We start from the raw sequence: 14,593 nt of genomic DNA on the forward strand, positions 1-14,593 counted from the left end.
ATGTAATGAGTTTAAACAGAACCTTGTGTAAGTTGGTGTAGTGTAATTTATGTTTTAAGTTTTTATCTACAGTTCCATGGTGCCCCCCATGTGCTCCAAGGCATTGGCTGCTGAGTGGTACTCCTCTCTCTCTTCTGTCAACAAGCAGATAGGTAATAAAATATGCTATTCCTCCTCTTTCTTTGCCCTCAACCCTCTGTCATAAAGTTGTCTCTTATAACAAATGCTTAAGCTCTAAATACAGGTTAGTGTGATGTGAGGCTAATGTTTATGACTTGTGTGTTACAGCAATTGTTGTGCTATGCCTGTGTTCTAAGATTATTTTCAGCATGACATAGAGTTGCTGATAGTCAATGGTTGTTTTGTCATTATGAATTAAATATAAGAATGTTTGATAATGAGATCTGATCGTTCAGGTCAACTGGGCCCATCATCTTGAACACTGTGGAGATTATATCCAGCACTGTCAAGCCTGGCCAGGCACACCCTAATGGTCTCTGCATCTACTAAATGACCTGGCTAGCTGTTTCTGCCATTGACACATGGCTTGTTGTTCTTGATGCTACTGTGGGCTAGGCTTTTTTCATATCCTTGTTTCTTTTGAGATACAGTGTAGTCTGTAAGTAAGGCTCTATACTCTTGGGATTTGAAGTAAAACAATGACTATAAAGTAATCTTTTGTAAATCAAAGAGAATACTTAATTGCCTTTATTTCCATAATATCGATCCTGTTTTAGTGCATTCTCTCCAGGTATACATATGCATAAATATATGCTAGGACTCGGAACTGTTCTTTCCTTTAGGGTCCTGAACGTACTTGTTCCTGGGTTTGATTTGCACTCCATTGTACGTCGCTCTGGATAACAGATTTACCTATGCATCTACAGGAAAGTTGCAGTGACCTCACCCCCACAAAAGACATCCTAATATTTTGACCCATTGTGACCGTTTTGTAAATCCCACTTAGATTTACAATGGAAAATCTGGCCCCGAGAATGAATTCTAGATTATTTCTATGCTTCCTTGTGCATGAAATAATGATGAAAAGAAACAACTGAACAGCCATTTGTCCCAACACATTTGCTCCCCAAATATGGAGGGACACATTTCTACACGGATCACCCAATATGGATGTAAATAAGCTCAATTTAAAGCTGACAGTTAATAGCAGTTTAACCTGATATTTATTGTTTCATTTCAAATCCAGTGTGCTTGAATACAGAACCAAAACAACAAAAATGGTGTCACTGTCCAAAATACTTACGTCCTGCACTGTATGTTCTGCATGACTTCCTCAGATTCCCTTCACATTCATTTGATGAGTAAACTGCGTTTTTACTATGAGCAAACCTATCAGGGCTGCTTGGAGGAGATTGACAAATTTAAGGTAACCAAGCATGATTTTCTGCCATTTTGTTGTCACATTCTTTTTTATTTTCTTCACAGTTGAGTAAGTTGTGGATGAAATCGTGCATTGTGGGAAACTATGTTTGTCAAGTGATGCGGGATTATTTTTCCACTCAGGAAGAAGTAGTTGGATATGGGCTCCCTTCAGAGGAGATCCAGGACATTGTCAATAGTGAGCTCCTGCCACTGATTGGACAATGCCAGAGCCAATCAGAGGAGCGGCTAGAAGCCATGGATGTAAGCTCATGAAGCACAGGAAAGCATTAATTTATTTTTAGAAATTGTACTTTTTACATATCTTTGTGAGTAATACAATTTAAGTTTTTGTTTAATAATATTATTCTTAACATATTACCATTGTTTAATAGTATTGCTTTTCTAATTTTTCTTTTTTTTTTTTTTTATTAACTTTTTTTGCCAATACCACTGGTGCTAGTAAGGTGAAAAACCTCATGAGTGAAATGCAAACAGCAGATACACTTTGGAGAGAATACTGAATTGCCTTTTTTTCTATATACAGTGGGAGCAATAATTATTTGATCCCTTGCTGATTTTGTAGGTTTGCCCACTTACAAAGAATGGAACTGTGTAGAATTTTAATCATAGGTACATTTTAACATTGAGAGACAGAATATCACAAAATAATCCACAATAACAACATCATATAAATTTGATAAATTTTATATCATATTTTCACATGAAATAAGTATTTGATCCATAGAACAAAAGGACGTAATACTTGGTGGCAAGCACAGAGGTCAGACATTTGTTGTAGTTTTTCACCAGATTTGCACAGATCTTGGGAGGGATTCTGGTCCACTCCTCTTTGCAGATCCTCTCCAAATCCTTAAGGTTCCGAGGCTGTCGCTTGGCAACTCGAAACTTCAGCTCCCTCCACAGATTTTTGATGGGATTTAGGTCTGGAGACTGGCCAATCAGCAATAATTCTGGCTCCCACAGACCAGTTAGTTTTCCATTAAGAAGCACTCCTAATCTCAGCTCATTACCCAAAACACCTGTGTCAACTCGTTACATCGTTATGTAGCTGTATAAAAGACACCTGTCCACACAATCAATCAGATTCCAACGTTTCCACCATGGCCAAGACAAAGGAGCTGTCTAAGGACATCAGGGACAAAATTGTTGACCTGCACAAGGCTGGGATGGGCTACAAGAAAATAAGCAAGCAGCTTGGTGAGAAGTTAACAACTGTTAAGGAGGAGGAGCTTGTTAATGACCTGAAGGTAGTTGGGACCACAGTCGCAAAGAGAACCATCAGTAACACACTACACCGTGAAGGATTAAAATCCTGCGCGCAAGGTTCCTCTGCTGAAGAAGGCACATGTACATGCTAAGGGGACAGGACGACTTCACCGTATCGAGGGGAGGATGAATGGGGCCATGTACCAGGAAATTTTGGGCGACAACCTCCTTCCCTCAGTGAGAGCACTGAAAATGGGTCGTGGATGGGTCTTCAAACATGAGAATGACCCAAAACATACGGCTAAGGCAACAAAGGAGTGGCTCAAAAAGAAGCATATGAAGGTCCTGGAGTGGCCTAGCCACCGCCACTCGTAGTCGGTAGACGTGCAGGGAGGTCCGGTAGCAGGAGAGCTGTCAGCGGGGCAGATGAACAGACGGACGGCAGGCAGAGGCGTAGTCGTGGGCGAAGCGGGAGTCGAAACCATGAAACAATCAGCGAAGCAAAAGTACAAAAAACGGTTGGCGAGGACGTAGTCAAAAAACAAACGATGGTCACAAAACAGAAATCAATAATCAATGGTCGGTAAACAGGCTCGTAACGTGTAATCAATAGTCGTAAATGCTCAAGAGTTGCGTGGTAAACAGAGGCAGACAATTTCGCGAAGAACAGTTGCGCGACTGGGCTATAAATGCGGGTGTAGACAGGTGTAGACAATTAGTTAGAGCGTAGCAAGGAAATGGAAAACAGGTGCGATGGATGACAAGTTTAACAAGGAGATTAGTAATCGTTAGTAATAAACCTATCCTGCCCTAGCATTAGTAAATTAGTAAAAGACATGCACGAGAAACGTAAGGTAACATGAACACATGATTAGTTTGTTAGTTTCTACCCAATCCTGATCTAGCGTTAGTAGTTTTAGTAAATAGACAAATGGAAACAATTAGGGAGTGAATGACAGAAGGAGAGAGAGAGAAAAGGCGGAACGCAAGGTTTGCGGAAAGACATGTAAAAGTGTATGCATAAACAATGACCAGTTAACATAACAATAAACATAAATCAAAACATAACACAAAGCGAAACTAAGACGATAACATAAAAAGGTAATATAATCGTACGAAACATAACTAGACATGACAAGAAAATAAATCGTAACGAAACATAACTAAACATGACAAGAAAATAAATCGTAACGAAACATAACTAAACAACATGACGAACCTAGACTAACATAATACATGATAAGACACTACGTGACTAAGACAACATGAATAAACATAAAACATGGCAAGACAGACCTGAAACGTGACAGGAAAATTGTACAGTGAAAGAAAGAATTAAAACCCCTCAAGGAGTTTAAGGGCTTAAAGTACCTTTCTGATGTTTGATACTCCTGACACATCTTAATATTTATGAAAATATTTATTTCAACATACATTATGAACATTCTAAACATGTTTTTAGGCATACCCTGCATATGCAAATAATAACAACAAAACCTGACTTAAGTCATTAAATTATTGCACATTTGCATTCTTCTGCATTCCATAATAATAATACTAATAATTGATAAAAAACAAAACAAATTCAGAACAAAGAACATTTCAAGCAAACAATCATTTCATGACTTGAGTCAACCATATAAAATATAGTATACAGTCCCCTCCAAAAGTATTGGAACAGCAAGATTAAAGTTTTTGCTATAGACTGAAGACAACGTCAAAAGATGAGATGAGATGCATTTTTGTTAAAAAAGATGAAACAACATGAAGACCTGTCTTGGGAGAAAAGCAAGCCATGAGAAAAGAGGGGAAATCGATCAAAGCCATTGCGCAAGCATTGTGGATAGCCTGTACAACAACTATCCTGAAAAAGAAAAAGAAAGAAACCGTTGGCATACTGAGCAACAGACATTGAACAGATTGACCAAGGAAAACAACAAGAAAACAGCAATTGATGACAATTACATTGTGAGAGCTGTGAAGAAAAACCCCAAAACATCTGTCTGTGACATCACAGAAAATCTCTCCAGGGCAGGGGTGAAGGTAATTCAACTGTTCATAGAAGAGCGCAATATAGAGGCTATGCCACAATCGGTAGTAAGACACAGAAGGCAAGATTACAATTCGCAAAGAAGCACAGAGATGAGCCACAAAAGTTCTGGAACAAAATTTTATGGACTGATTCACTTCTACCAAAGTGAAGGAAAGGCCAAAGTGCGGTGAAAGAAGGGATCTGCTCATGATCCAAAAGATACAAGCTCATCTGTGAGGCACGTTGGAGGAAGTGTCATGGCTTGGGAAAATCCAAGGTGATCAGCAGTTTCTGAGATACTCAAACCACCCTCTCTGGCACCAACATTCATGTCAAAGTCACTTAGATAACATTTCTTCCCCTTTCTGACATTTGGTCTGAAAAACAACTGAACCTCTTGACCATGTCTGCATGCTTTTATGCATTTAGTTGCTGCCACATGATTGGCTGATTCAATATTTGCATTAACACTCTGGTGTACAGGTCTACCTAAAAAAGTGCTCACTGATTGTATTTTAAGATTGCTTTAGCAACGACAGTTCCTTATTTTGTAACATGTGGGTGGTAAAACAAGTGTGAAGGGACCTCACCTTCTCTGCATTTTGGAAATCCACATACAACAAGAAATAAGGTAGCATCAGTGTCCTTTTCATGACAAGGGTCCAGCAAACCAAAAGCATAATAGTCAAGGCTCATCATTAGGCAGCCACTGGAGGCCAATGAGGAGTGGGGTGACTGGAGGTCAGGTGGGCTACAGCATTCTGGACCAGCTGGAGGGGTTTGATGGCACAAGCTGGGAGACCAGCCAGGAGGGCATTGCAGTAATCCAGATAGGAGATGATATGCACCTGGACTAGGAGCTGGGTGGCTTTCTCCGTCAGGAGATGATATAGAGGAAGAACCTGCTGGTTCTGGCAGTAGATGATGAATGTGGAGCAAGAGTGAGTTGGTTATCAAGATTCTTGGCCTTATGGGAGGAGGATACTACAAAGTCCTCGATGATCTGTGAGAGGTCGATTGTCAAAGATGACTAACAGGGATGTAGAGAAGCTCATCACAAGAACAATGATGTTGATGTTGATAAGACAAAAAAAAAGACAGCTGAACTGAACTGAAATTTGTATCCATTGGACAATTTCCTGCTGTTGGGAGAAATGACTGATGGCTGGCCCCAGGCCCTTTTCCTTTCCTTTTTTTCTTTTTTTTTTTGGGGGGGGGGGGGGGTAATTTAGTGCGGGAAGAGATGGCGGCTTTGGGACGTGGGTACCGATCAATGTATCCTTCAGGGCACTGTGGCCAATAGTAGCCCCCTTGAGGCAAGCATCATACAGCACAATTCCACTTTCATTTACAGATTGAAAGCACTCCAGGCTGCATTTATATTGCTTACATATTTGGTCAGAGGGACAGCATTCTCTCAAACAGCCGCATTTTCAAAACTAGTTAGCTATTAGCTAACTAATATATGCATAGAGCAGTAAACAGTGGTTATGCAATGCTTGTCGGTGGAATTTTGTTTTCTGAACATAACTTGCAAGCAAGGTAACTAGCAGCACAGGGCGGGGTGAACAGGGCTTTTGTGGGGGTATGCAGCCCATGTCACCTCACGTCACATGCGACGTGTTGGTATACTCGACCTGCACATGCGCAAGATGGACTGCCTCTGGCAGTAAGAAGGAATGAAATGGAACACGTTGAACACGTTAAACATTGTTGCACAGGTACGATAGGAATATTTTGCATGTACGCACAGTAACTTTTAAAAATCACAAATATCGACAATATTGCTGCGTATTACAGCCCTGATATGTAGGGTTTCTTACAGAGTGTTAATAGAAGCAAATTTGAAAAACAAATATAAATATGTATTCTCTTTCTCTCTTTTCATCTTACTCTCTCCCTGTTCAGAGATCATTTGAGTCTTTGGCTAAGAGTGGTGGAGTGCGGAGTAAAGGTCTGTTTAGGTTTATCCGAGGATCAGCACATATGTGGGAGGTGCACAGTGCCAGGCTGGAGAAGCAAGAGCAGCAGCTACAGGAACAGCTGGAAGAGCTGCGCCATACCCAGGAGCAGAAAAAGCAGGCAAGTTCTGCCCCTCTGCCATGCCCATTGCCAACATAAACAGGTGGGCTCTGAGCTCCGGTTACATTTACAACCCAGATTGCGCTCCACCTAACCATAATCCACATAATCAGACAAGCTCTGCTCTTTCCTCTGTTCAAGTACATTTCTCAAAAATAACAAGGCTGGCTCACCCTCTCAGTCTCACCTACAAGCCAGACAACCAAGTGAGCTCCACCATGCTCATAATCAACATAATCAGAAAGCGTTGCCTGAAACATTTATGACCAGAATAACTAAGTAAGACCTGAGAATTAGGCTCTTTGTTTAGTGAGTTGTTTCTAGTGCGGATAAACCCCTTAGACCCACCTGTTCAGCTCTTTTTATCTCCCTGCAGAAGAAAGAAGCTGAACTGGATATAATGCTCGACAGGCTCAGGCAGGAGAGCTCAAAAGATGCCCTCCGAATCTCAATGGACAAAGCTCTCCGCTTCCTGGATGAAATCAAGAACAGGTAAGCCTGTTTACATATATATTAGGTTCAAAGAAGCAGTTGCTACTGTTTATCAAAATTGTTCACAATCTAATGGAAAGATTCATTTTCTATTTCAAGTACATTTTTAACTATATTTGTGTGACAAAGTTTTCTTTATATTTCAAGTTTCATGAAATATAAACATTTTGATTCTCTTATTGTTCTGTTTTCAGTTGAGTCCTTAAGTCTATCCATAATTGAACTGTCTGAAATGTATTCATCCTTCTTTCTGCCTTTGCCACTCATCTGACAGACCCATGAACCAGGTGTGAACATGTTTTTATCCCCCACAGATATATTACCTCCCACATGGAAGAGGTGGATATTGTGGGGAGATACCCTGCCACGGTGCTGAAGGAGATGCAGACCTACAGCAAGGCAGTCAGTCGATTCTTCAAAGTCACAGAAATATATTGTCAGGTACAGATTCTATGCACTTTCCAAACTCAAAGAAATCACAGGGCCTGAAAATGCATCTGATTCCATCACTACCCACTATGAAATGTGATGCAGTACGGGATTGTGCAACCGATAAACATCTTATCTCAGTTGTAACTTTCTTACACAGGGCACTGAAGAACTCCGCAGTCAATACCCTTTTATTAACTTTGGTAAGATCTTATTGAATGGACTTTCAAGTGAGAATCACCTGATTCTCCCCACACATTATCCCCACAAGTAAATTGCACAGGAAATGAAACATTAATGAATTAATCATCAGTAGGGGATTATTGGGTAAAAGGAAGTGCATATCACCAATAAATCCTCATTCTTTTAGGTAATCTTTCTTTGCTTTACATTTTTGCAGATGGAAGCAAAAGTAGGGAATTTCCTTTTGGTTATCCCTCATTTTAAGTACAACTTTGTATGCATAGATCAATGTTCCCACCGATACTCTAGCTATCAATAGAGATGTTTGAGATCTTTATTGATGGCACTGTAGATGTGATCAGGAATTCCGTTGCGGAGAGGAGAGCACAGGGCCATGGAGTCGAGGACCTGAGAAGTTCAATCGCTGATCTGGACATTACCAAGGTAGAAATTATCTAAATGTATTCTCACGTAGTGGGACCACACTGTAAATATACACTATAAACGTTTGCTCATTGGTTGACAATGATTTGCAATCATCACTTTCATTCTTTACAAACACAGTTTGTGCTTTTGAAGAAACATAAACAGTCAAAAGTTGAAGGAAGAATGTTTTGAATGATTGAATACCAGCCACAGTTTATGATCCCTTTTCTTGTAGGATAACACTGACTTCCCTGAAGAGCTTTATGATGATCTAAATGAGACCTTCACAACCTCCAGAGGAAATTTATACAATGCACAAAGTTTTAGGGTGCAGTGGGAGGCGGATAGAGAACAGATGCTGAACATCTCTGAGGTGGAACTGGTAGAATTCCCAAAAGGTTTTCTGGCTGAACTTCAGAGAGAGTAAGAATCCTTCAACACTTATCAACAGGACAAAAAACAATGACGACAGAAATTATTGTTTTTATAATTCTTGTGGTGGTTGCATTAATTGTTTTTGTTTTGACTGATTTGTAGCTCATTACTGTTTACTGATTACTGTTGTCCTATAATTTTTTAGTTGCTGTGGTTGTTTTGTTGTTGTAGTTTTTCCACTTGTCATTGATCTGACACCCACAATCAGAGTAACTTACAAATCATTTGCCAATTAGAATTAATTTATACTTCATTCCACCACTGAGGAACCAGAACGGGAAACAGGCGTGAACGTGCAGCTCGACCACCTGGTGCACGTAATGAGGCAGACCGGAGTGGTCTTGCTGGGGTTTAGGGAGGTAGGTTTCTTTCCAAAACACATTTGACTTACAGCAGTAATTGCAAGTCAAATGCGTTTTGGAAATAAACCCCCCCAAAAATGTTCAGTTGTACCTAACATGCATAGGTTTTCAGAAAGCATTTCATAATTGCATCTTAATCCTGTCCTGTAGTTTCCGTGTGGCATTCTTCATTCACTTAGAGGACTGGTATCAGACGGCACTATTCAATGCTCTGAACATTGTGGCAGCAAAGAGGGAGGAGCTGAAATCTGGGCTGGATCTACAACTGCAGCTGCAGCAGTCTCGGGCCAAGAGGATTGAAGAGGACATTCACAATGTCCGTGCAGGTGAGCAGAGCAGGCCTGACTTCAACCCTTTAAAACCTACTTAAAAGAGGAGGAGATGCTTTTGTAAAATGGTGAACCACCCAGCACGCAGTTGACTTCTGGACCGTGGCGGCTGGTTAACGGGCACGACATCTAACATTGGCTTTTCTGTCCAGTAATCGCCAATATGTGCAATAAGATTGTGCACAGAAAAACATACTATTTCATGTGCTGGGCCTCTTTCTTGCACTGCGCCCATATGGATGTTCAATTTGAGGGTGTGTTTTCTCTTGGGTGAGTAAATGGGTGAATGAAAAATGTTCTTTTGGTTCAGAATCGGCAGACATTTTGATAGATTTTTGTTTGTTTTTAGACAGTTTTTAGGGAGTTGTTTGCACTGAAAGAAGCCCAGAGAGTCTTTGCTAGAGTGGAGGCTGCCAGTCATTGGTTTACAGTGGGTGTTCTAAGGCTAGCAGTAGCCTGGAGCCGTTTGTCTCCATCACAGATGTAGCAAGTATGGTAAGTTATTTATTTATTTAATGTGTAAATATTTATTTAGTTTAGCCTTTCTGAAATGGATGGACAAACGTTATAGAGCATAACGTTTGTCGTTACATCAACTTAACTGGCTTACTGGTTTATAAAAGCAAGATGCCGGCTACTGTGCACTGCCAAGATTTAATCAGTTAACTTATAAATTAGCTAACGTATCCGTTCCCGAATTATAATTTGAACCCTAGCTTGCTCTATGACCTATATGTATTGTGTTACTAAGGGAGGCTCATTCTGTGTCTGGAGAGTTTACAGGGGGGAAGTATTAGGGGACAGACCAGTTCAGGTCGGGGGCCAGGTTGTTGCCAGTTGGCTGTGTTTTCAGTCCCTTATTTGGCCGTTGGCTTCTGCCGCTTGCCATAATACCTTGCATTGATACCTACTGTTTTTTCTTAATAAAACGTATTGTAGCCGTTTAAGGAATATAAACAAAACAGCTATTAAAAAAGTTAGGTTGCGAACCAAGAAGCCTTATCATCGTGGTGTACTAATTAATCGTCGTGATTAAGGAATACAAGGGTGGTATAAGTTTAATGTTAATATTGTAAACAAGGTCATATTAACATAACAAAATGTATACATTTGAAGTTGTGTCTTTTTCATTTAGACAGTTTATTGTCGGTATTCCTACAGGACTTGCATTTTAATGGGTAATGGAATTCACTTTTCTTGAATAAAGTGAAATAGATACATTAGCGTCTGAGGCGGTTGGTACACGTCCCCCCAGTAGATGGGTGCTCGAACGCTAACTTCCTCATTTGAAGAAATAGGTCTTGTTGTGTCTTGTCTTTGTGAGACTTTGCAATATTTTCTAATTCCTTTGTCAGTTTATTTACATACATCTACACTCACCGAGCACTTTATTAGATATTTATTATACTTTTTTAAAAAACTTCTACTGCTGTAGCCTATCAACTTAGAGTTATGATGCGTTTTGTGTTCAGAGATGCTCTTCTGCATACCACTGTTGTAATGTGTGGTTATTTGCGTTACTGTCACCTTCCTGTCAGCTTTGACCAGTCTGGCCATTCTCCTCTGACGTCTCTCATTAACAAGACGTTTCTGTCTGCAGAACTGCTGCTCACAGTTTTTTGCACCATTCTCTGCAAACTCTAGAGACTGTTGTGTGTGAAAATCCCAGGAGATCAGCAGTTTCTGAGATACTCATCCTGACCTGTATGTAGATGATTGTATGCATTGCACTGCTGCCACACAATTGGCTGATTAGATAATCGCATGAGGTGTAATAAAGTAAAAAAGTAACAAAGTGCTCAGTGAGTGTATATTGTGTTCTAGATCTAGATCTTAGATCTGTTGGTCAGAGTTGTAGATATGCTTTTATTTCAGACCATTTTTCGCACTGTGAAGGAAATCCCTTCGGTTTAATGAGAGGGTCCGCAGTTTGAGTTGCAGGCTTTCTGTTTCTCTTATTTTTTGTCTTTTTACCCTATAAAGAGAAGCTGAATCGAAATGTATTTATCCCTTTGTGTATATTACAATATCCTCCATATCTGCCAAGGGGAGATGATGATGTCATATGAAGTTTAAGTATTTTTTTAAGTAAACTGCTGCCACATAATTGGCTGATTAGATAATCACATTAATAAGTAGGTGTACAGGTTTTCCTAATATAGTGCTCAGTGAATGTATAGTCCCCCCAAGTAAGTTATGTTCGAACATAATCCAGACTGGCAAAGTGGTGGGGACGCCACCTGATTGAATAAATTCACTCCATGTGTGACCATGTGTCTGTCCATCTCTCTCAGAGGAACTGATACTGCATAGCGACCAAGTGGACAGATACTGCAAGGGCGTGCAGGATCACTTGAGTGAGATTCGAACCCACGTCCATGATCTGAAGCTCCGTCAGCAGGAGCAGACCGAAGACTTCCAGACACAGATTCACGCACTTCTGAATGTCTTTACCTCTGCCACCAAGTCTGAAAAGTGAGATCTGGGGATTCTTTGAATATTGTATTTATACTGGATTTTATATTACTTGACATATCATGTCTAATCTGTGATATGATCTAATTTATGCAACAATTGAGAAATACTGTACAAAAAGATTATTATTATTTTATAGGTGTGGCTTTTAGAGTAAATGACATGCTCTGCCTGTAGGTTGGCCAGTCTGTGCAGCTCGCTGCAGGCCCGCCTGGAGAAGCACATGACTGTGGTCCGGAAATCACAGAGGAGCTTCAGGCAGGAGGCCGAGACAACATTGGAAAGTTTAAGGGAAGCCAACGCCCAGTTCATCAAATCCCTCCAGTATGATTCACTCCTCCATTTTCCTACCCTTCTTTTCTCTCAACTTTTATCTGAGTAACACATTCAGGTGAAATATGTTCAGAGCCTCCCCATTGTCTTTCTGTCAGTTCTAACAAAGCCTTTGATTCAATTCACATTTAGTTACAAGTAAAGTGATTCTTCAAAAACACAGGTGGAGGAACTCAACAATTGTTAAAGAATGTGCATGTGTTTATGAAGTGAAACGGAACAATTACAGCGCTGCTGAATGGCTTATCTTGGTGCTGTTCCAGTGGATGGATGGGCCCCACAGTCTGGGATCAAATCTTTACCATGCCAGTGCCAACTGCACCCCACAGGACAACGCATAATTGGTATCGTCGCCAGGGTTAGGGAGGGGTCAGTTGGCTGGGATCCAGGTTTCCTTACTCACGAGCAATCGCTGCTGGTTAATTGGGGCCCACAGTCTGCTTGCTAAAGCTGCACATGATATGTCTTCCTCTGACTTGTATGTGCAAACTTGTGTCATGGACTTTGGTGTGGAAAGAAGGAGCTGTTGTGCTTTGGAGGACAGCATGTGCTTGTCTACTCTATCTGGTATCGGCTTATAAATATTGCATTGTGATTATGGCTGCATATGATTGGGCATTCCAAATTTTGGAGAAAATGGGGAGAAACAAGGAGCCATTGCATGTTGCCAAACTATGTTTCTAGAAAAACTAATGTTGATTGAATCGAGGCGTCTTTCCTCAATTTAATTTGGTCCATTAGCTTGTGCTGCGGGCCTCAACCAAGGCCATTATTTGTGCACTCAGGTTGTTTTCAGATGGGGGGAACTACACTCCTCAGGAGATTGAGGTGTTCCAAAAGCGTCTGGAGAAGGTGGCCAAGCGCATAGACTCCACAGACGAGGCTATCACATTAGAGATGGAAGGCACGGAGTCCAGGTGTTTGGAGCAGGTAAATAGCATCACCTGTCCATTAAAAAAAACACTCGTTTCGCACTCCTACAGATTTGTTGCACCATGTTCCGCGTTAACTGTGACCAATTTTCTGAAATTATATATTGTATATTATATATTATATAATATAACGTATTTAATATTATATTTCCTCTCTGTGTGCTCAGGCTAAAGAAGTGATCAGTATGTTTGAGGAGAAGTTCCAGTTTTTGACTCTGGAATTGAAGTTCCTGGAGAAAATTCAGAGAATACTCACCAACACGCAAGTCCAGATTAAGACAGAGGTGTGTGCTGTATGTGGGTCACAGTTTTGTTGAATGTGTTTACTATCCACGTTGAGGTAATGACGGTGAAGCAGGACTACAGTGATTCATTTTACTTCAGGGGACACGCCAATCGTCACTGACTAATCAAGGGACACAAACTGTTGGTTGCTTCTTTATTTTCAACATCTTACACACATATACAAATATACACTTGTACCTGTGAAATGATGCATGTTGGCATCACTGCCCTCCACCACTTTCCACTGTAATGTCCACATTCTTTCACATTTTCAGTTGGCTAAAACCAACATTGGCGTAAAAAACAACCTTCTCAGTTGAGCTTTGCATTCTATGTCATCAGTTTATGTGATTTTGCTCCACTGTCCCACAGGTTGCAAAGAGCAACATGCAGAAAAAGAATCTGGACAGCATGCTGATGCAGTTAGAGAGCATGATGAAGGCATGTGCTATACCTGACCCTGAGGAAAAGGTAAATCCAGCTTTAAAAACATACTATATAGGATTTTCACCTATAAATATTAGAAAACAACAAATGTTCAGTTATTACTATGATGCACTGGGAACCTGTGTCTGTGATCACTTTTGCTCTGTCCTTGCTTGTGTACCTGTATTTGTTATTCTAAAAGGCGTTCGAGACAAAGTAACAACTTAACACTTGAGAATAAGATTCCAATCCACTTCTCTCGGCTCATATGTGCTAGCTATCATTAGGTAGATAATACGGGTGAGTTCATCAGTTGGAAAATGCTACTATCCCATATAAGTTATGTATTTTCTTGGGATATGACTGCAGTTTTACTACTACAGACTAATATCCATGGTCAGAGAGACACAATGCATTTTTCCCTAAATTCATATCTTGGATGAATGTGCTGTTGTTGCCATGGGGGTTGGCTGGTCAGCTGCTGGTCTATATGGCAAGCCATTTTCAGGTGTATAAAAATGTGGGATGTGATTCCTACATGTATCACCCCATATGGATGTACAGACCATCAAAAAGGGGACTGTCTGCACTTTAACCTCTTTTTATTGTTTAATTTCAAATCCAATGTGCTGGACTACAGAGCCAAAAGGACAGAAAGTGCTGTCGAAATACATATGGACTGCACTGTTTCAGGCACTTGAGTTAAGTGTATGTATGAGAAAATAAATCACAATAGGCTAGTTTAAGAAAATGTGCGGCTTT

At 40.5% G+C, this 14,593-nt stretch overlaps 1 protein-coding gene across 1 annotated transcript in view; it reads left to right on the plus strand.

Annotated features, from left to right (window-relative positions):
* Nucleotides 1-14,593, plus strand: part of ccdc180 (coiled-coil domain containing 180) — a 299,213-nt gene that overhangs the window by 271,102 nt on the left and 13,518 nt on the right. Inside the window, exons 10-24 of the mRNA XM_061236221.1 lie at nt 73-152; nt 1,299-1,387; nt 1,525-1,644; nt 6,551-6,714; nt 7,091-7,216; nt 7,531-7,657; nt 7,806-7,848; nt 8,181-8,272; nt 8,490-8,677; nt 9,202-9,377; nt 11,675-11,855; nt 12,033-12,179; nt 12,974-13,118; nt 13,288-13,404; nt 13,778-13,876. Coding sequence (XP_061092205.1) covers nt 73-152; nt 1,299-1,387; nt 1,525-1,644; nt 6,551-6,714; nt 7,091-7,216; nt 7,531-7,657; nt 7,806-7,848; nt 8,181-8,272; nt 8,490-8,677; nt 9,202-9,377; nt 11,675-11,855; nt 12,033-12,179; nt 12,974-13,118; nt 13,288-13,404; nt 13,778-13,876 — 1,894 coding nt within the window. The remainder of the gene's footprint in view (nt 1-72; nt 153-1,298; nt 1,388-1,524; nt 1,645-6,550; nt 6,715-7,090; nt 7,217-7,530; nt 7,658-7,805; nt 7,849-8,180; nt 8,273-8,489; nt 8,678-9,201; nt 9,378-11,674; nt 11,856-12,032; nt 12,180-12,973; nt 13,119-13,287; nt 13,405-13,777; nt 13,877-14,593) is intronic.

The sequence above is a fragment of the Conger conger genome, chromosome 1 (assembly GCF_963514075.1).
Source record: "Conger conger chromosome 1, fConCon1.1, whole genome shotgun sequence".
Taxonomy (NCBI): Eukaryota; Metazoa; Chordata; class Actinopteri; order Anguilliformes; family Congridae; genus Conger; species Conger conger.